General features: G+C 45.0%; 2 protein-coding genes across 5 annotated transcripts in view; both read right to left on the bottom strand.

Moving 5' to 3' along the window:
• Window positions 1-775: 775 nt before the first annotated feature.
• LOC121181747 (GRAM domain-containing protein 2A) lies at window positions 776-18,461 on the bottom strand. Of its 2 annotated transcripts, XM_041037875.1 has the most exons (13): window positions 18,337-18,461; window positions 17,983-18,093; window positions 12,824-12,934; window positions 8,582-8,639; window positions 7,330-7,402; window positions 7,109-7,212; window positions 5,819-5,917; window positions 5,381-5,452; window positions 5,145-5,204; window positions 4,667-4,802; window positions 4,481-4,574; window positions 3,990-4,091; window positions 776-1,506 (listed from the first exon to the last, which is right to left on the bottom strand). In XM_041037875.1, exons 3-13 carry the CDS (start codon window positions 12,928-12,930, stop codon window positions 1,458-1,460), a joined length of 954 nt encoding a protein of 317 aa, XP_040893809.1. In that variant the 5' UTR covers window positions 12,931-12,934; window positions 17,983-18,093; window positions 18,337-18,461; the 3' UTR covers window positions 776-1,457. The 2 variants fall into 2 exon arrangements, with proteins under 2 accessions (XP_040893809.1, XP_040893808.1); XM_041037874.1 differs by lacking the exon at window positions 18,337-18,461 and having other exon boundaries at window positions 17,983-18,209.
• The window catches only part of znf609a (zinc finger protein 609a), a 44,697-nt gene continuing 29,913 nt past the window's right edge, over window positions 7,802-22,585 (bottom strand). Inside the window, exons 7-10 of one of the 3 annotated variants that reach the window (XR_005894072.1) lie at window positions 22,148-22,498; window positions 21,550-21,628; window positions 20,164-20,906; window positions 7,802-7,843 (exon numbers count right to left, since the gene is read on the bottom strand). Coding sequence is in view for 1 of the 3 variants with exons in the window: in XM_041037873.1 (XP_040893807.1) it covers window positions 21,555-21,628; window positions 22,148-22,498 (425 nt within the window). In the remaining 2 variants the exon portion in view is untranslated. Of the gene's footprint in view, window positions 7,844-20,014; window positions 20,907-21,549; window positions 21,629-22,147; window positions 22,499-22,585 lie in introns of those variants that run through there. The other 2 variants (XR_005894073.1, XM_041037873.1) reach the window with 2 other exon arrangements.

Raw genomic sequence — 22,585 nt, 5'->3', positions numbered from 1 at the left:
AAAGACATACGGATTTGGCCTGCTTCTCAGTGTGCAGTTGAACTTTTAATAAGAAAATCCAAATTTTGCTGCCGTGTAAAATAAAAGCTTTGAACTAAACCAGAATAAGACCTTCTGAATAAATTACTCAAGCAGTCACACAGCAGTCTCTGCAGCACTATAATTCAGAGCACCATCATCTGATATGTTGCTCTAGATGATACTGTTTTATAAATAGGACAGAAGTACAAAAAAATACAAGCATAGCGAGTTAGATTGAGCTGCACGTTTTGATTTATCATTTGTTGGTGTGCGCTCAACGGTGTGGGAGGAGTAGCGAACCAAAAATCGGGAAGGAAGGAAGAAGAACTGGAAGAACAATAGTGTGCATGCAAAGCAATGCACCACAATAGTGTGCGATGCTACACACCGCACCACAATAATGATTCTTGTGTCACAGTCAGAACTTCAGTTTGAGTCAAAGAGAAACTGACGCCCAAACAATGACGGAGAGAAAACTCCATCTCCATCTGAAGCTGCTCGTCAGCTGTGTCACGCCGCCTTGTGCACGAACATGTGACGGTATTTTCTATAACAGGCAGAGCAGGTGGACTCTACACTCAGGTGCAGCTCTGCTCAGGTATGAGCTGCTCTTCTTTATCCACATTCATCTCACACAAACAAATAATATAAAAACAAAACGATTCAGGTGCATATTTAGTGTCAGATCTGCTGTTTTCACAATAACATTCAGTCTCCAGAGAGAAACACGAGACGTCTGAGGACGTGCTGAGAGTTTTAGGCAGCACTTTGGCCTTTATTGATTCAGATTATTTTGTGTAGTTACAGAAAATATTCTGTCACTTTGAATATCCTACAAAGTCTGTGACTTTTAATAAGAAAATCAGTCAGTTTAAATATGAATGGAAAACACAGGAGAACATGTTATAATACAGTCTGTGATTTACAGGGTCACGGTGTTGAATGAAGGTCCGTGACTGGTTCCTGCTGGTTCGGAAACATAGACAGGAGAGACCAGCATCAACCAGTCAGTCATTTACTGGGACCTGATTCATCTGAGATGAGACTGTGTCATAAAACAGAAACACAGACGGAGGAAAAACATGTCACTGTTTCATCACATCTTCATCACACCTGTCACGAAACCAGACACTGATCAACTGACAGTGTGTTAGTATGTGGATCTGTTAGGACTTCTCTGTCTGCACACGCACGCACACGCATGCACACACACGCATGCACACTCTGATCTCGACACGTTGGCCTCAAAGGTCAGTCAGTCTACAGTTTGTGTTGACTACTGTGACGTCTCTATGGTAACCAGGTCACGGCAGGGTCAGAGGTCAGCTGCTGACGGCTGCTTCAATCGTCTGTCTCCACCTGAGAGCCGTCTCCTCTCACTGCCGCCCCCTAATGGCAAATCTATGTAAGTGCAGGTTTTTCTTCTTACTTCACCGTCAGGTTCCTGTTCTCTGATTGGCCAGCCAACAAGGCACCTCTCCACACCTGGAAAATTAATGAACAACAGCATCAGTGAACTCTGAAGGTCTGAGAGCTCCTTTAACTGATACTAATCAACAGAAAATGAATTGCCAGTTATTTTGATTATTGATTAATTGTTGTTGCCAAACATTCATTTGTGGCAGTGATGTAATGTAATGTCATAACAATGGTATGAATGTAATATCTAGAAATCTGTTATAAATGTAATGATGATAAAAATGCTGTAATTCATTGCCATCCGTAGTAGAAAATAGGTTAATTCATGGTTGTAACAAACTTACTTCATTTTAGTTTCCTGTTAAAATTTTGTTAATTCATTGTTTTATTAAAAACAGGCTTGGAAAGAGATAAAAATATACTTTGATTTGCAGATCGGGATTATTGTAATACATTCAATTGCTAAAGTCTCACTCGGCCAGTAGAGGGGGCGCACAGCTCATGCTCATTCATTACAACACGGAACTCTATTGAAGCTACATTGCTTCTGTGTCGTTCCTATTATTCTCCCCTTTTACAGGTAAGAGTGTAGGTTTTAGCATGTATAATGATTCGTTCAAAAAGCTGCAGTTCCTTGGCTGCCGCTGGGGCTGGCTCCAGAAGTGAGCAATTCTCCATTGACCCCATGTTAAAATAGCCAACTTTACAGCCTAAAAAAACTTTTAAAATTTACAGCCTGGTACATTTTTTGTTTTTGGTCCCTATTGATAGTTTCCACCTCCGTGAACACTGTGGGGGGGGGGGGGGGGGGGGGGTGAATTTTTTGGTACCACAACCGTTTTAGTGTTATTTAGGCTTAATAAATTAGGGCGTGGTTACGTTGAGTGACAGCCCCATAGACCGGCACAGGCAGTTAGCTCTTTGCTAAAGTATCGGCTGGGCTAGGCGGCTACATCCAGAGGCCTCCGGCTACCTCCAGCGGTTGACAGGGGCTGCAGTGTCCGTGTTTGTTTGCCAATGTTCGGATAGGTTTTTGTGACAATATGGCTTGTTGTAGTGTAGACTGTACTAACCGACCGTCTAAGGCAGAGGTTACTAACAGGCGGACCGCGGTCCGGGTCCGGACCCAGACGCCGTCTTATGCGGACCCAGACCTACGATCAATAAATTATTGATTATTCTACATCACAACGGGACGCTAATATTTTAACCAGCACAGCTTTTCTTGTCTTTACAGTATCTATTTAGCGGACCTTACAGACCAATTGCATGCGAGTTAAGCCATCGCACATGACGCTGCTCAGCCAATCAAATTCGAGAGTGAAAGCGCGACTCTGAATACAGAGATGAGAGGTGAGTGACAGGTGGAGAGGGAAGTTAGCGATACAAGGAGATGACATTTATAGACAAGTGAGCCGGAGACAGGAAGAGAAGACAGCGAGACAAGTGAGCGGGAGACAGATAGAGAAGACAGAGAGACGAGTGAGCGGGAGACAGCGAGAGACGATGGCCCTGACACCATTCCAGCCCAGATTTACTTCAAAACTTAAGTGACAATAAAAATTTTTGAATTGTACTTTGTTTAATTTAACAGTCAGTATGAGGCTATATATGTATATATATATATATATATGAGACATTATGGTGTTCCGGACCTTCGCTTGAAGAAATTTTCTCTCACTGGACCTCTTAAAATTTTCGTTGAATACCCCTGGTCTAAGGAGTCTGTGTTGCAGTTTTTTCGGTAAGTAAATTTCTCTCTATTTTACCTGGATGTTTGCACTAATTAGCATGTACCGGCATATTTTGCCGCTGGCTTATGACTTAATTGCCGATTTATGGTCGCTGCTGATACAGATAGAGGACCGGAGTGGATAATGTTAGGAACGCTGCTGCGGTGTGTTCCGTGTTCTCAGAGTCCGTTTATTACGGGAATACTAGGCTACAGTTTTATTTCGTCTCATTTTTCTGTTTAAAAAGTCAGACATTGCATGGACAGAGCAGCTCTGTCAGTAAGAGGTGGTGTGCTGCTGTAACTGTAAGTGGCAGTGCCCTCTGCTGGACAAACGCTTCACGGTTTGAATATTTCACCTGAATCAGTCCTTCTCAAATAGTGGGGGGCGCGTGTGACACCGGCATCACACCGCGCTGAGACGGTGATAATGAGACAAACGAAAGTCACCCGAAAGCTAAGACGAGGAAATATGACGAAGCGTATGTAGCGATTGGCTTCACTGTGACTACGGTGGGAGACGAACAAAGACCTATTCTATCTATTTATAGTCGCGGCGGCGGGGGGCACAAAATGCCTTCTTCTTCCTGGGGGCGTAACAGAAAATAATTGAGAAGCACTGGCCTGAATGAAAGTTTGAATGGAAAATGAAAAGTGTCAGCTGATGAATCCACAGTCTGAGCAGGAAGAATCAGGAGGAAACTTTCTGAAGTTTTACATCTTTTTAGTATAATATCTTCTAATCTTTTCTCTTTTTATTATGCTTTCACTGCAGGTCACTGTGTGTGTGTGTGTGTGTGTGTGTGTGTGTGTGTACCTCTCTCTCAGTGTTGGCTGGCTGCTCAGGAAGCTGAGCTGCTGCTCCAGTCGACAGACTCTGAAAGCCAGATAGCAGGACGACAGGACCAGCAGGAAGACGCTGAGACACACACACATATCATTCAAACTGTCTCCAAAGACTCGTTTCACTGAGCTGAAACAGTGAAATAGTGAACTGAACCCCCCCCCCCCCGTGTCTGAGGAAGATGTCCATGTTGAATTTGAGTGACTCGAGCCTGCGATGCTGCTCTGTAATAACTGTATATGTGTGAACAACTGCATACAGAACAGCAACCAGCAGGGGGCAGCACAGGCCAACAGCTAAAACCGATGCTCAGGACACCGCCCCTGTGCTCCGTGTGGACTCTGGTCTAAATCTTTTTTTTAAAACATGTAATTGTTTGGTTTGGTTTAGTTTATTAGCTTTGTGGGTGTGTTGTGTATTTTCTGGAGAATTCTGGGTGTTTTTGTGTTTTCTGAGTAACTCACAGCAGGATGAAGAGCTTCAGCAGCTGGTACTCCACGTGACCCAGTTCAGGTACTGGTTCTGTGAGCAGGATCTTCTCAGTCTCCAGACTGCTGTCTACACGGACAGGAAGATGCAGTTTAGCGTCTCAGATATCTCTAACTCTGGGGTTTACTTGGGACTCTTGATTGACAGGTGGGCGGGCTTACCGGTGAGCGTGTGCGTGCTGAACGGTGTGTCGGCGGCGAGACTGGGGGCGGAGTTTCCCAGCAGGTCAGGGAGGGACGAGGAGACGGCGGGGAGCGACGGTTTCCTCCTCCACTTCAGCACCTCTGGATACTCGTCCTGACAAAGCGACACAAACAGGTGGATTATAAAAGCAAAGGTTTTGTTCGGGGGCAGAAAGATAAACAGAACCTGTGCAGTCACCTGTATCACCTGTAACACCGCTCAACGACGAACTCTGCCATTTCCTGTCATTGATATTGTGATCGTCTTTAGTTGATAAAATTTTATGTTATTATTATTATTATTATTATTATTATTGCTTTTTTTACCCCTTTTCACAGTTTACATTTGTCTGTGGAACACTAACCTGTATCAAACGTGCCGAACAAATAAAGTTTGATTGATTGATTGATCACTGATTGAAATTTCATTCATGCACACGTATGAACATCGCGTTACCAAGGACAGAGAGCTGGGCTCCTCCAGGTACTGCTTCAGACTCAGACTCTTCCCGTTCACCTGCAGGGAAACAGACAGGAAGTCAGATCAGGATAAACTGGTATCATGGGAATATTACTGATGAATATTTTCTGTTTCCTATCAATGAGTCTGATGGGCTGAATGTCCTGATCCTGTCTTAAAGAGGACTCTGTTCGCCCGCAGGACCTGCTCAGTCCTGCGGGTGAACCACAAACCTGCAGGTGAGTGCAGATCCTCCTGAGGACGTCGTAGACACTGTCTCTGGACAGCAGGGACACAAACACATACTATGGACAGATGGACAGACAAAAAGCAGGTCACGCTGTTGGATGGACTGAGATGTGATGGTGGTTAGATCAGGATGAATTGTAAAAGCTCTGATGACCTTCTGACTTTCAGATTTCCCACTTGTCCAACCCTGAAATTCACAAAACCTCAAAAACAGTGAGTAAATACTATGGAATATTTCTGTCCACCTGAGAAATGTTCAGTCCTCCAGAGGACAGCTGGAGCCTGTGAGCTGCTGTTTATTTTGGATTCATTAAATCAGTCAAAGAAAAGCAGGCGCTGCCTTCACTCAGTGTTTAATCAGTGTTCCCCCACAGAGAGGGCCCTCTGTGTGTGTCTGTTATCCTCTGGTGTGAGTCTGGTACCTTCTGTCCAGTGTCCATGGTGATGGCCAGACCGTTCGGCACCAGACCAGCAGTCTTGTGCTTCTTCACCAGCCGAACTGACACCACGGGGATACAGACCTACAGAGAAGGAGAAGAAGAATCAGGAAATGTCACGCTCTATGCTGAGAGAACAGCCGCCTGACCTTTGACCTGGACCCTGGACAAACACATTTATGTCTATACCAAACACAAACACACACACAGCATGAATGTTCAGTGTGTGCTGGTCATTTAGCTTTTCTCTCTGGACTACCAATCTCACAGTGTTTACTGCGACTTCTAAAAATCTGCCAAAAGTCACACGAGAAGTAGAGACTGGGTCCTGTCCATTCGTCTCACGCGCTATGATCCAAACAGAGAAACACGACTCCGGGTTGATCTTGATGTTTCCTTTATATAAACAAACATATGGTACAGCAGCGGCTTTAGATGGAGTTAGATGGAGACGTGTACACAGTACTGAGCATGTGTAAACTGCATACGAGCGTGCCCGTGTGCTACCCAGCTCCCTTCTCTCCTCCTACCTGAGCGCAGGTGAGTGAGTGACCCCTTTTGTGACCTCCGGCTGTCACTGACTACACCCACGTGACTCAAATCGATAGACAACCAACAATTCAATATCAAAGAATAATATGGCTCCTACAGTGCTGATGACAATGATGATGATGATCATATGATGAAGCTCTAACATGAAATCAATAATCGGTAAACAAACAAACTCATCTCATCTTCATCAGACAATTCAGAATCATTATTGCCCTTTTACTGACACAGAAAAACAATAAAGAGGAAGGTTAGATGTATACATTCTTACAAACTGACCTGAGTGACAGGTGACAAACTCACCTGAGTGACAGGCATTAAATCTGTGAAACCCACAAAGGGTCTGAAGAATCTGTTTTGGGTCTGAACTCAGAGTCAGATTTTCTTTAACACAACCAAAGATAAAACCAGTTATTTAAATAAAATCAGTTAACTGTGTGTTAAGTGACCTGCTGCAAGTTAAAAAAAACCAAACTGTCACTGAACTAAAACACAACATAAGAAGCTCAAACACTCAAACTAAACCATAACTGAGACAAACACATGAAGTTTCAGAGATTTCAACCAGCAAAACATAAACACTAAATATAAGTTCAACTAAACTGAGATGCTAAAATAAAACTTGAATTCTTGGATTCACTGTGGATGGTTTTCAGATTCATCCACTTCACAGTGGACAGAGACTTCATGAGACAGGTGGTGGAGACTGAAAGCGTCTTCACTCACCTTGATGTCTTTACCAAACAGGTTTGCATAGAAACACAGCCAGTTTCTGGAGATGTAGAGTCGCCCCTGCAGCAGGATGTCTCTCAGCAACGCACAAGAATACACTGCAGAAGAAGAAGAAGAGGAGGAGGAGAGCAGGGACACAGGTGGTTAAACACAGACTGAGTCAGGACAGGTGACGGACTCATCACAGGACAGCTCAGGTGAACCGGCGGCCGTACCTTTCATCAGGATCTCCTCTTTGGGAACCGCCTGGAACAGTTTGTGGTACTGAGAGTTGTACTTGCTGACGGTCTGTGGAGAGGAGGAGCCACACAGTCAATCACAGGTGATCACAGCTGTTTATGGAGACATGGCTGAAGTCACTGACAGAGCCGAGTCCTCACTCAGCACAGGACCACTTTCTAAAGCTGGATCTGGAACGTACAACAGACCAGCAGGGTCATGGAAGACCAACACATCACATGAGACCTGGAGAAAGCTCACAGGGTGTTTCAGTGGGTGGCAAGGACCAGGAACGTGGACCAGGATGGTAAAAAAAATGAAAATAAAATAAAGTCAGCAATCAGCAAACAGCTCAGTCAGAGTAAGTTAAGGATCTGAAGATTTCTTATTTCTTCTTCCACAGCAAACTAAGCCTCGACTCTCTGGGAAGTTTAGCCTGAGTATTGTTTTGGATTCTGATATTTGGGTCAGGAGTTAGACACACACACACACACACACACACACACACACCTGTGTGTCTTTATTCTTTGTAAGCCAGACTGTGACTTCCTGCCTTCCTGTTCCTGTCTGAAACAACAAAGACTGAAACAACAGAAGAGAAACAGCAGCTCAGCGTCGCTGCTACCTGAAGCTGGAGATTCAGCTCGTTCCTCCTGAGGTCAGGATCCACTTTAATACTGTTAAATTTAATGATTCAAGCTCACTTTTAAATTTTAAACTGAACATTTACCCAACCGACTCAGAAACAGATTTAAAGAAATTTACTGACTTTTAGAAAAGCAAATCTAAACCACCTGTTTAACCAACAATGATTCAGTGCAGGAAGCAGTTCAGTGTTTCCTTCTGTAATGAGGTCAAGTTCTCTGGAATCCAACACTTGAATCCATATAAAGTGATGAGAAACACGAACTTCACACACATTCACATCAGTGACCTGACGACTGAGGGTCCAGTGGGGTGTTAAATGTGAAGCTGCACTGAACCTTTAAACATCTGAGGTCGAACTCTTACACACACACACCCCTGAACATGTTCCCATGGAGACGAGACAGACGCCAGAAACTTCTGTAGAGACTTAAAAAAAGATTTGAAAAGACTCCTGCTGGTCTGTCGTCATCTCTGGAGCTCACAACAACCACAGAGCTGTGTGTGTGTGTGTATGTGTGCGTGTGTGTGTAGGTGTGTGGTATTATGGGAGCTCAGCATGTTTACATCAGTTCTCATTGTTTTGCTGAGTGAAGAACTTACTGATCCTCTGTAACACTTCTTCACGTCTTCATAGGACAAGTCGTCGATCAGCTGCAGCCTGCAGGACACATTACATCACATGACCATTACATGTCATCACATCACATCAGATTCTGTCAGAAGAGACAAAAACCGCAGCTCCTGCAGAAACGTGGGCCTCTGTAGCAGCACAGAGCAGTGAAGACCAGCACTGGGGATCCAGAACAGGCTTGAATGAATCAAGTGTCTCAGAGCATGAGCGTATTGAAAGATACTGTAGTAGACCCTGTAACATTTGGACTAAAATTATTTATCATCTTTCTTAACTTAGAGAATTTAAAAGTTTGGGCTGTAGGAGCTGCAGGTCAGATGGAGACATGAGGGCACAGGGAAACACAGCTTTGACACAGAGACATGTTCCACCCAAGTTCTGCCATAACAAATCCACCTTTGTTTGATCCTACACATGTTTAGAAAATACACAGCTCACAGTCGGAGTTACGGAAAAACAAGCTGCAACTCATGAGCTCATTTATCACTCATTCAATTCAAATGACCAGAGAGAGGAGGAACAACGTGCAGTAAACGTCTCCTGGTTCACGGTGAGAAACTCAAACCTCTAACGCAGCTTATTCAGTTTTCTTTTTTTTTTTTTATCCGAATTTAAAACCAGTCATGAATTTATTCCTGGAAACATCCTCACTTTGATTTTAGAGCCTAAAGTTTCTGCACAGTTCAAAACAACTGAAGAGGTGTGTGTGTGTGTCTGAACCTACAGCACACTGCAGAGCAAGTCATGCAAACTCAAACACAAACACACTCCATCTCTGTGACCTTTTCTGTTCAGCAAAAACAAACAAGCAGCAGCTCAGTGTCCTGTGGTTTTAGTCCGTCCCTCACACCGTGTCTTTAGGTGCAGCTGTCTCATCAGTACATCATGCAAACACCTTTAATCGGACAGTTTCCTCATCTTATCAGGAGCCATGTGGCCGACAGGATGTAAATGTGACCGCAGATAACATGGACACTGATATGTTGTCCAACAGTGAACTCATTCTGTTCATGACCCACTGAGACAGTCTAAAGCTCAGGCTGTGGACAGAGTGTGTTCAAAGAGCAGCTACTTCCTGAGAAAAAAACACTGATGAATCTCCTCAAACCTTTAAAGCTTCAGTCCTGGTAAAACCAGTGGAAGCAGCAGGTCCCAGACGTCTGCTCAATGCCTGCAGCTTGTCCTGTGAATCTTTGTGTACAGTGAGGACACATCGCCTCCTCTGGTGCTTAGTTCACTGAACTTTGAACTTCATGTTCATCTTGGACACTGTTCTGTTTGGGGGTGTGGAGTTAGAAAGGTTCCAGGCAGGATACATTAATATACCCCCATCTAACCCCCAACTGGCACAGGTCCAGGTGCATTGTGGGTGATGTAGGCACCAGGGTTTGACCAAGAAGAATACAAAAGAGGATTTCTCGAGTTCTGCTGTATTGATTTTGATCTTTGTGCTTTAAAACTGCAGCGTGAGTCAGTGTTGTAGGAGTCACATGATAAATCAGTGGAGTACAGCTGCACTGATCCCATCTACAGGACGTGGCCACATTTCCAGGCCCCCATTCTTAATCCTGTTTACAAAGCTCTGACTGGTAAACCTGCAGAATAAATCAGAGGTGATACTGGTGGTGATTAAGAGGTTTGGAAGCAGACTGCTCTCCAAACAGGAATTCAATCTTTCTATCCTGTTTTTATTGACCTAAAATAATCAAAATTAAATCTACTCAGCTGTTCATATGTGTAACAACAGGCTGCCACAGCACCCAGGACAAAAACCCAGACGCCATGACCTTTATGTGGCAGGTAAAGCTGCTGCTCTGCCAGTTACAACGGAAACTGCACTGAGACTTTACAGCTGGTAAACACACTGAGAGGCTTCAGCAGGAGAAATGACAGCGTCAAACATCAGGACTTGTATTGAATAAAATCTCTGGTATTTTAACTTTAAATCATCGTTTAATTCAAAAAGGGTTGTTCAGGTGGGATGTTTCTCTACCTGGCATGTCTCTGTTCATCCATGTTTTCATAAACTCCTGCTCTGAGACAAGTCCAGGACGTCGAATTAAAAAATGATTTTAAAATTAGGAAGAAAAATCAGCTCAGCGTTTTGATGGAGGCCAAACATCTCAACAGTCCCGGAGTTTACAGATGAGTTACAGCTCGATGCAGCAACAAGGTGATAATCCACCTTCCAACAAACAGCTCTGAGCTATTTGGTTGGCTGCTTTAACAAATCCTCCGACTCCTTGTTCTTACACACACACACACACACTTGGGTCAGATTTCAGATTTCATGGAGCATTGCTCATGTAAATGGAGTCATGACGAAGCAAATCAACATGAAGTTCACGTAAAAAGAGAAACAGCTGAAAACACTGGAGACTGTGAAGATTCATAGCAGCTCAGAGATCAGAGATTGTTCCGCCATCGGCGCTGGTGGAGCGCTGCTGTGTGTGTGTGTATGTGTATGAAAGGAGTAATTGTCTACAAGAGCTACTGAGAGGTAGACACACACATCCTTGTTTTGCTACATTTGTGGGGACCCATCGCTAACATAATTCAGGTTCAGTGTTCTGGTCCCCGCAAAACTGTGAGACCCCACAAGTAGCTGCAGGAGAAGGGACGTGTCCCACAATCCGCCATGGAAACTACGCCCGTTTCTGCTCCACAGCACGGCCAGGCTCCCGTTTTTCAGACCCCCTCCACACACACACACACACACACACACACACACACAATAAAAGAAGTAATTATGCAAACAGTTTGAGCCTGAATGGGAAAACTGGGGCAGAGAAAGAGGCTGTGTTCACTCTCAGGCAGACGGATTAGAAAACTGTTTACATGTCAAACTGGGTCTAACTGACGCTCATGTTTTCGTATTGTGTAAGAAAATCAGTCGTCATGAGGTCGACAGAGTAACAGAACAGAAACGGTTGTAGTTTTCATCACTTTCCTCTTCGCAGCAAGTTGAGTTCAACTTCAGTGAACTTTGATCTGTGAGTTTGAGCCAAAAGAAGCTTTCGCGTTGTGCACATGCTCATTAGTGTTTCTTCCGGTGGCCCTGCTCGCACGTTCCCCCTCTGCCCACAGACTTCACATCATGTTGATGTTTCACAAACGAAACTCACTGTTCTGAGGGAAAGTTTAACAAATATAAAAGTTCCATGGATTAAAAGTTGATGAGAGAAAGAGCAAAGCAGACGTCTCTTTTTCAGTGGTGAGTTATGGGAAAATTGAATTTTTTTGTTTCAGTACCATCAGTGGCCACTGGGGCAAACTGGCAGCAAGGCTGAGTGGCAGCACCATATCAGCTTTTCAATACATCTGTGGCGTCAGCCTAGCTGGCTAAGGAATTAGCAATTAGCTCTGTCAGTCACTGTACCACGTCACGATCCTTCGTCATTTTTCACGGGTGACAATTTAAACCTCAATGTTTCTGGACTTTAATTAAGCAAAACTACACTGAATTGTGGACTTTAGTGTGTGTGTGTGTGTGCTTTACGAGAACACAGCTCTCTGTCAGCAGAAGTGAATTAAGGCTTTACACCAGCTACACACACACCTCCTCCTTCTTCCCATCAGCCTCTCTGTCTCTCTCTGAGCTCTGCTGCCTGGAAACGTGATCTGACTGCACGTGCTGCACACACACACACACACACACAGCCCCTGATTCTGCAGCTTCTCCTGCAGCTTGTTCAGTACGTGACAGGAATAACAGAGCAGAGAGACGCTGAGGCTTTCCCTCTCAGTGTATTGTCTCTGCTGCACGTCTCCTCAGCTTTCATCTCCTGCCAAACACACACACACACACACACACACTTTGTCAGGCCTAATGAGGGAGCTGGGTGATTGTGTGGAGGTGGGATCTGGAGATCTGGAGGTGAATCATCCTCATGACGTTGGTCCACACTTTGTGTCCTAAAGGAGCCTCCATCCATCTTCCTGTACCAACGCACAGGTTAACTCAGCATGTGGACGCTACCGTCTCTACAGCATCTGTGGACTCCAGCTTTGAGGCTCGTCCACACCCTGCAGCTGCTGGAGGTTTCCACCTGACCACATCTGCTTCCTCACATCAGAACCAAACTGAGCTTTGGACACAGTTTACTGCACAAACAAATATTTTACTACTGAGTAAAGCGTCATTTTAATATTTTTATCCCACCACTTTCTCAGGTTTCAACACTGACTGAGCTGAGCTCACAGTTTCTCACCTGAAGGGAAGGGGGCAGTGTCCATCCTCCTCCCTGTGGGGCTCCAACTCATGGGGGGGCAGGACGCCGACGTCTTCGCTCTGGTCCAAGTTCTCCGACATCATCATGGGCCTGGAGAACGAGGAGGGTGGGACGGCGTTAGAACATCAAATATCAGAACAGTTCTGCTCAAAATCAACAAATTGATTCTGAAACTATGTTTGTTTGTAGCTCGTCTCACAACGAGAGGCTGCTTTTTAAAACTGAGGGAGAAGAAAAGATGATGAGGAGAGAGAAAGTGGGAAGAGGGATGAAGGAGGCAGCATTAAGCTTTAAATATAGAGGAGTGACCAACATCCAGCGAGGGACAAAGAAAAAACACCAGGGAGATGAGAGGAGAGGACATGAAATGACCTGTTTTCCTGTCAAAGAGCAGAAACATGAAATTTCCTCTGATCCAAATTGAGGAACTCAGAGAGAAACATTAAAAACCTGGTGATTAAATCAAAAAATGAGAAAATGCAGCGGAGTTAGAGAAAATTTATTCAGTCACCGGGAACAACTGGTATCGGAACAGGCACTGGCTGATGTTAGGGTGAGCTGGTACCACAGGGAGAAGTAGATTTAATAGCAGAGTCCAGTCAAACACCCAGCACTCGCATTGATTTAACAGCAGAGTTGATGCTAAAATAAGAAACACTTCAGTGAGAGGGTTTTCTCTGGGATCCTGAAGGTTTCACAGTGACTGTGGTACAGTGAGAACCAGGTTTCAGACTAAGGCTGCTGCAGCTGCTCTGTGTCCATCACTGAACCCAGAGTTGTGATCTGTGGATCTGGTGGCAGGGTTGATACTGCAGAGTGTTCGGGGTTCCTGATGTGAGCTGTCAGAGCTAAGTGTGGAACAGTGGCCGGTTCTTGTATTGGTACAGTGCTGCGTTCTCTCAGAGATGCTGGGAGGTGTCGATGAGCTCTGATTGGTCAGAGGACTCTGTGATCTGCAGAGAAAACCTTTGATCTGAAGCTGTGACGAAGCTTCAGATGCCTCAATCCAACACGCCCTCACATGCCGAACACAACACACAGCGGCAAGGAAACTCCCTCCTCTGTTGCCGTGGCAACAGCACGAGAAGAGGCTGCTCAGAGTATTTTTGCCCCTCGTCTTTATGTTGGCTGAATCTGGAGCAACAAAGGAACCTTTCCAGCAGTAACTGAGATCAGGTTCCACATATCAGCGATTTTACTGAGGAAAAAACAGATCAAGGTAAAAGTCTGTCGGAGTGTTTACAGGGTTTGTGGTCACATGATTCCCCCTGGTCACCTGAGTTTACATGATGGATCACTGCCTCTCTGAGCCACTGAAATCTGTTCTTAATGTTCTGTTTTAGGTTTTAAGGAATTAATTTCTCTCAGAGATGAAGGTTTGTTTGCACAGCTGCTGTCTGAGTGTAGACAAAATGTTTGCTCTTTGACCTCTGTGAACGTGTCCTGAAAGTTTCATTAGTGTTGGAGCCTGAATAAACGGTTTGAGACAAAACCTCCAGTATTTTACTGCTTAGAAGGACGATTCTTCGTGTCCTCAGGTTACTGAGGAGAAAGGTGGAGACTCAGGTTCACACTGAGTTGTGGTTTACTCTTGAACAGAAATCCTTCCTCAGAGTAGAGGCCAGGAAAGACTCATCAGTGATGCATCAGGATCAAACTTCCCTCGTTTTATTGTCCTGACTTAAAACTGAGAGCTGCTGAGGTCTGAGCATGTAGGCAGGTAACTGATTCCACCTGGGCAGATATTTCTGAGGGACCAAAGGTGGAAATGAACCACTGTTGCCATGGTGATAAGCATGATCCTCACACACACAGAGCCCAATCTCCCTCCCTCCAGCCGACAGCCGGTACAAAACCCTCTGTCTTCTTTTCTTCCTCCTCCTGGTTTCCATGGAGGAGTCTGTTGGTTTGCTCTCATCCTGCTGATTAAATCAGGCAGCTCCTCAGGGAGACGCAGGCTGTTTGCTGTAATGAGACGCTAACGCTCTCACTTGTGTTGAGACTTCCTGCTGTTGCACATCAGTTTATACACGCAGCGTTCAGCTGAGAGTCCAGTAAGACGTCCCATAGTCTTCAGACTGTGGAACCACACAGCTGGTGTGAAAAGAACGTTCCCCATGAGATCACGGCAGCGGTGCCATCTGAGATGTTTGTTTTCTGATGATCACATCCCAGCGTTCTGTAAATGTGTGTGTGCTTAGTTTGTGTCATGAACATGACAGATGACGTACCACCAACCGATGACACCAGACGAGGATTCTGTCCCCTCCACAACATCATCTGATGAAATTATGTAGTGAACATAGAAAGAACGATAAACACCTGACGAGAACGTGACTCATCGCTGAGAACAAACTCAGCTCTAACTCCAGGTTCCTGCTCCAGAAACTAAAACCGGACCTTCAGCAGGTTGAAGCAGGTGAGTGAGTTTAGAATCCAGAGACTTACGCTAAAGAACAAGATGCAGGTGAAGCTGAAAGACACAGGTGATACCAGAGATTCATGCTCAGCAGTTATTTAACTAAAGTTGTGGTTATAGAAAAGTTGATTATTATCACTTCAGTTTGTATGTGATGGAGAAAATGTTGTGTTTTAATTCTCTTATTACACATAAAATGAATGAAATACATCCTGAAGTGAAATGACCGTCAGAACTGTGATGAATAAATTGATAAATAAATAATGAATTCTTCTGTTTTTGATTCATGTAGAACGGAAGCTAATGATCAGTCTCATTTTCAATTAATCTGTTGATAATTTTCTTAGTTAATCAAATCATTTTGTCAATAAAATATTAGAAAATATCAAAAAAGTAATGAATTTCAAAGACGCAAACCCAGAGGTATTCGCGGTATCAGAAAGACGAGCTGAAACAAACAAAAACGATTATTTCATGATTAAGATTAAGATTAAGATTAAGAGGTACTTTATTAATCTCCGTGGGGAAATTCGTTCGATTGAAGAAACAGCAGATGAATCTTCTGTTGATCGACTGATCGTTTCAGTTCTAGTGGTAGATAAAACGTAACTAAAGTACCAGAGTCATGTAACAGAGAAGAACACAGAGCTAAGCCCGCCCGGGTGTATTTGACATTCGATGCTCTGTGGGTTTGTGTGGCTGCTGTGGGTGAAACCTTCTTCCTGAAGGTGAGACTGTGTCCACCACAGCAGCTCCTCACCTGTGCCATTTATGTAAATCACAAGAAAATAATATTCCTCTAAAACAACATGCCATTTTCGCATCCTGCGTCACACACACACACACACACACACACACACACACGGAGCTCCACAAACCAGCTCCAGACAGGTTCATTCAGGGCAAATGTGAACTTCTGCCCAGAAAGAAATCAGTGACTCAATTTTCAGACAAAGAACAGGAGCAAATATTCACATGTAAGTTTAAGGAAGGTGTTTGGACCGTTCACTTCGACCGATCGATTATCAGAAGAGTTTCTGAACAATTCAATCAACTAATCGACTGAAAGAGAACCTGTTGCTGCGTGTGAACACAGAGGAACACTAAACTCTGACAGGAGATGAATCACGATTTACAGATGCAGCACAGAAGATATTTCAGACCTGATGAACGTTACCTACACATGATCGACATCACGTCAGTGTCTGATGAAATAAAAACCGTGTGGCTCTGCAGCTCCTCACCGACCGAGTGTCTGAGCACACACACACGGAGGCTGAGAGGAGGTCACACAGGGACCAGGACCTGATCCACACACAGAGTCTGAAACATCTGGAGCAGCCAGGTCTCTCTGCACTGAACGACCGGAGACCAGAGACTCACAGGAGGAGATCCAGCCTGTACAGACTCCAGGTTGTAGAAGATGTAAACAAGCTGGCATTACTGCGTCGAGCTACACAGCGATTATTTAAAAGACTTGACTTTTTAAAAGCTTCTGTGGTTAAATCCTGTTAAAACAAAGGACATCACCTAAGAATCCTCCTGTTTTCATCACTTCCTGTCTACACAGAGCCACTTCCTGTGTTTACAGTCGCGTTTTGACGCTTTGTGCTTGATGCTGAATTTTCTTCTGGGGACGGAGATGATGGAGTTTGATGATTGAAACCAGCAGAAGGCCCTGTTGGATCTGATGAGGTACTCCTGATCCAGACTCTGCGGGTCTGACAGAAGCCATGCTGCTGTTGGTTTGTCACAAAGTCTGTGAACCAACTTCAGACCAGTAACTTCCTGCTTCACCTGTTCACTGACACAGATCAGCCGCTCTCTGTGCTGTGCTGCGTCACAGCATCAGCATCGCTGAGTTCACTGTGAGGGTTAGAGACGCTGCAGAGGAGCCAAGTCATCAGCCTCCAGTCTCTTTATGTTTTACTCCACAACAGTTCAGAGGGAGAGACGTGGACACCTGCTCCACACTTCCTGTTCATCAAGCTTCATCCTTCTTAATCTAGGTCAGAGAAACGTCTCTGCCTCCTACAAACATCAGGACGAAGACAAGAACAGAAACCAACCTGAAAACGACGGAAGATGAACGAGGACCTTGCTCACAGGAGGCTGATCCTCTCCTGTCGTTTAAAACACCTGATGAAATGATTCTGGTCTGTTCAGTTCCATGTTTTCTTTTTTGAAGCGTGGATCTGCAGCGACAAGCTGATCAATCGATCCATCAATGGATGAACTGAGAAAATCATGAATCAATACTGATGGCGAGAATGTGAGTCTGACACTAAGAAGCATCACCTGAAGTTAAAGCACCTGTGTGAGCACCCAGGTGGAACAGAGCCTCAGATCTGATCAGCTGATCGCAGTTTTTATGGTGATGACATCACAGGAAACAGAAATAATCCAGGAAAGCACGAGTACCTGAAAACTTTACTTCAGCACCTGAGTAAATTCAGTTTCCACCAATGCTGATGCAGAACTGCTGATGTGAAGACTCATCACTGTGTCAGCCAAAGACTGAGACACTGTACTGACATGATTACTACAAAGAGTCTCTGCTACTGACAGTCACAGTCCCACAGTACTACTGTTACTAACACTACTACTACTACTACACAACCTCCATCAGCAGTGATGACAGCAGCAGCTTCTCCTCTCTCTCTCTCTCTCACACACACACACACACACACACAGTTTTCTACCGCAGATACACTATTACCTGAATGTATCATGTAGTCTTCAATCAGGTCCGCTGGTGCACAGCAGGGACTCGGTCTGTCTGGTGACCGTCCGTCCTTCCGTCCGTCCGACAGCACCGACCGGAGCTCAGCTGCCGCCGACGATGGACCAGCAGAGTCAAATTCATTTAACCGAGACAGTGAAGGAAGAAGCAGGAAATGACTTTCAAAATAAATCATGTCGCATGTGAACAATCAAAATAAAAGCATGTGTCATGTGCAAAGTCTGTTGCATCTGTAACAAAGCAAACGAAAACGTTTGAAAACGTCATTTTCTGCAATTAACTTTCGCTTTTTACTATGAAAGACACAAATTTCTCGAAGGTTCTTGAAACCTGAAATGTTTTAACTGCACAGAGACTCAGGTTCCTGCTTCATTTCCTGTGACTGGAGATGAAACGTGTGTCGTTTCGAGAGGAAAACCACAGCGTGTCATCTTCATCTCTAATCTGCTCTGAAACATCCTGTGAGTTCTGCTGAAACGTGTTCGTGTCCTGATCATTTCCAGGTAAAATCCTCACTGCCTCCGGTATTACCCATAATTCAGCACCGCAAGAGAGCCTCTCTGCCTGAAGTCAGACAACACAGGACGTTTTCGTGTTATTTGGATGAACTGCCCCTTTAATCTGCTGCTCAGTCATTTAACAGTGCAGCAGTGCCACCCTGTGGCTAACCCGCCCACTACACTACTCCACCTGAGAACTACACGTCCTCAGGTGGTGACCAGACTGGAGACGTTTCACGTTCACAGAGGATCAGCTGTGTTTGAGCCGAGCCCAGAGGTCAGAGGTCTTCTGTTTACTTGCTCAGCCTCGGGTTGTGACGGTGTAACACTAAGTTTCCTCTGTGAGGAGACAAAGCAGATGTTTACCAGCAGGTGGCGACAGATGCTAAACACGTTTCAAAACCTCGGTGAGTGTCTGAATTTTCTGTGGCTCTGCTGGTTTAACTGGATTCATCACTATATAATAAATGATCCACTGTTCGTCACGCTGCTGCGTTTACCTGTACTTCACTCACTGACTTCCTACGTTTCCCACAATCCTCCCGTTTTCAAAGTTTAAAGTCTACACGAAGGCAGTGGTAAAGCTCCAACCTGCATTGCATTCTGGTCTATTTTCTGTTTGACATTAAAAGGTACAGCTGAACATGCCATCATGAAAAAGTTCTTATCTTATTTACAAATCAGGAGCTGTGAAATTAGACTTGTGATGCTGAGTCACTGGACTGACTCCAGTAACAAGCTGCTGCTCCAGTTCGTCCCAGTATTTCTAATAAAAACACATAATCACAGACTTTATGGAACATAAAGTGACATGGGTTCAAGCTGTGTTACCATGGCAACAAATACTGCAGGTTTCCAATTGGCTGGCTGGTTCAGGTTTCTCTCTGACCAAACTGCTCTCTAATGGTTAGAGGAGCAGGCTTGTGGCCTGAACGTTGCCGGTTTGATACCCAGACTGACAGGATTAAATCTGGGAGGGAAAAATCTGAGCTGCCCTTAACACCAGCTGCTCCAGTGGACATGCTCAGACTGGTTGTACTGGGCAGCTTCCAGGTGTGAATGTGTGTCACTGATCCGAATGTTCCTGGAAAACAGAGGCTGCCTCTCAGTGAAAGTAGGAATCTGCCAAACGCACTGTAAAGAAATGATTTTAGTAAGTAAACATATTTAGACTTTTAAAATAGGGCAGAACATAAATATTGCTGAAGGGCCACTGTCTCAGCTTTTATTTGGAAAGGGGATGGACAGGGCTAACAGAAGAAGACACTGGACTTGTGGGTCAATCCAATCACAGTGGGGGTCTCATTTGTTTCTCAGCCTCTTCTCTCCTCTTAAATCTGCGTGTAGCTGTTCTTTTAACTGTCCAATAAAGGTGAAAAGACAAAACAAAGAAACAGAATCGAACAGATTCTGCAGCAGTTCATTTCATAATGATCCTGTTTCAGCCTCAAACGATCTCGGATCTTTCTCTGGAGGTTTGTGGAATAAATGAGACACTGAGCTCGAGCTCCGTTCCACCAGCTACAGGTTTAATATCAGATCAACAACAGTAGAAAAACAGAGGCTACCAGACAAAAAGAAGAGTAGGAAATCCAACAGCATCCAGCAGGCTCTTTAAAATAATTCCTCTGTACAGTATTTACACACACACACGCACGCACACACACACACACACACACAGAGTACAGTACAGCTACACACTGAGGAGGGGGGGCTGCCGACTCCCCGTCAGTCAGTCTGAGGCTGCGGCCCGAACACTGCCCTCTGATTGGTCCGTCCTCCGTCCACAGTGTTTTTTTATTTTTGGTGAAGCTGAGACGCTTCCAGGTGACGCTTTCACGTGATGACATGCAGTGGAGTCCACAGCTGATTCTGGTTCTCAGAGAGGTCAGAGATCAAGCAGATAAACACAAAGGGTCAGAGGACACCACTGAAATGTGGACGGGGGGGGGGGGGGGGGGGGTTATAAAAACTGTGAGATGGCTGCGTGCCGTAAAATGACACAGAACTGAAGGATTGGCTCTTGCAGAATGTCACTGATCGTCCCCCGCCTGCTAAACAACAACAGCTGCTCCTTGTACGTCTCAACAGAACCAACCACCTGCACCTCCTCAAGGTCTCCACCCACCAGGTCCACTTTGTCCTCAATCTGTGAGCCTGACCTCTGCTGCCCGTCTGCCCGAGCACCAGTGGATCCGTTTAGAACCAGCAGGACCAGCAGAATCAGGCCTTCAATCCTCCAGTATAATCCAGTGAGGGGAAGAGCGGCCGGCTGGACGTCCAGGCAGAGAAATCAAACGTACACAAACACCATTGAACTGATGCTGAAACAGAAATGTTTCCTCATGTGATCCAGTCACATGACTCCGGGCAGGGTGGAGGTCAGCCAATCAGGTGTGCCTGTAGAAGGAAAGAGGACATTACTGGTCAAGAGGGGCGACCACTGATTATCACTGATCTATGATCAGTTTTTCCTGATGTTTTCACAGATGGTGATGGAGACATGTTGGCTGTTCGTACAGCAGCAGTTTAACTGCTCAGAACAAAGTTCTCACTCAGCTTTTACCGTTTGTCTGGAATTACTTTTATTTATCCACACCAGCAGAACTGACTTTTATTATTATTATTATTATTATTATTATTATTATTGTCATAATTATTAGTAGTAGCAGTACTAATAAGGGTACTTGTAATAGCGGGAATGCAACTTTGTCCATAAACAAACTACTTGTGCATCATGTGTCTGGTGGTTTTGTAATTTTGTTGACTCTTAAAAAAAAAAAAAAAAAGAAAAATTTTATTCAACAAAGTCAGAACAAAGAAAATAAGGAAATGAACTGCACTGCAGAGAATCTGACCTTTGACCTCTGAGGGTCCATGTTTCTACCTATCACATGCAACACTGACTTTATAAACATTTCCACCGCATGTCAGACCAATAGATGGCGCTAAAGACTGCAACACAGGAATGTGATCAAGCCAATAAGGGACAGAACAAACAGGGATGTGTGTTTCAGTTTGTTTCATAACATGTGGGTCTTACCGTTCTCACCTCCGTGCGGGAGGGTACATGGACGGGGCAGACGCTTGCTGACTGGCGACGATGGCTGACGAGGAGAGGCCTGTGAGAGACACGCAAACATCAGACGGATCCAACATGGCTGACATGTTTTAAGCCTGACTTGTTCATATAAGTGTGACGAAGGGTCATGATCACGGCACGATGGAAACCAGACCACAATTCTGTCCCCAAACCCCAGCTGCTGTGAAGTTTCTGCAGGACAAACCTTTTAATAACACCTCAGTTAGGTTACAGAGAGGGACACTAACGCTAGCAGCTAATCATAACCCACTCTCCTCTAACTCCTCCTGGCTTCGTTTACCAGGATTGATGAAAACACCAGATGTAGATGGATGACGCTGATCGGGGAACCGGTCTGTCACTGCTCACGTTCACTCGTGTTCGTGTGGCAGTAAATATTATTTTCTGGTACACTCAGTCAGATGTTTTAGAGTTTCTGATGAAACAACGTGAAGCTGCAGCTGCTGGAAACATCTGGACAGACTGATCTGTGTGTTACCATAGCCTTTTTGTTTCTGTCACCTCTGTATCTTCATCATATGACCTGTGTGAGTCTCACCTGAGGCATAGGACAGGTCATACTGTCCCGACAGCAGCGGGTATCCCAGGTGATGATGGGAAGGCAGGATGCGTTGGGAGGGTGAGGATCGCGGCCGGTCACCCTCTCTGTCCCGCTCTCTCTCTCTTTCCCGGTCCCTCTCTCTCTCCCGGTCGTGCGGGGTCTTGTTGTCTTGAATGGACGGGGATTTGCTCTTGTACTGGCTGGCGTGCTGCTGCAGCAGGTCCAGAGCTTTGGCCTCGCTGGGTGGCTTCACTGTGGGACTTGACCTGGAGGGTTTCTCCCCCTCCTCCCCTGCCGTCACCTTCCCTCCATACGAGGAGAAAGGGTAACCAGCCTGCAGGTATGAGCCTGAGGAAAAAGTTTAAACATATCTGAGCACAGGGTTTCTGAGGGTTCATTTCAGACTTCAAGGCATTTTCAGAACCATACACAAGG

This window comes from Toxotes jaculatrix, chromosome 5 (genome assembly GCF_017976425.1).
Source record: "Toxotes jaculatrix isolate fToxJac2 chromosome 5, fToxJac2.pri, whole genome shotgun sequence".
Lineage (NCBI taxonomy): Eukaryota > Metazoa > Chordata > Actinopteri > Toxotidae > Toxotes > Toxotes jaculatrix.
Note: the sequence above shows the minus strand (reverse complement) of the source record. Positions and strands in the feature narration are given on the sequence as shown.

Bases quoted from the DNA above. Each gene is read 5' to 3' on its own strand.
- LOC121181747 (XM_041037875.1), bottom strand. From the start codon at position 12,930: ATGATGATGTCGGAGAACTTGGACCAGAGCGAAGACGTCGGCGTCCTG. The intron at 5,918-7,108 runs GTGAGTGAAGAC...CCTTCTCTGTAG, and splicing joins TGTTTGGTAAAGACATCAAG to GTCTGTATCCCCGTGGTGTC. The intron at 5,453-5,818 runs GTACCAGACTCA...ATCTGTCCATAG, and splicing joins CCATGGACACTGGACAGAAG to TATGTGTTTGTGTCCCTGCT.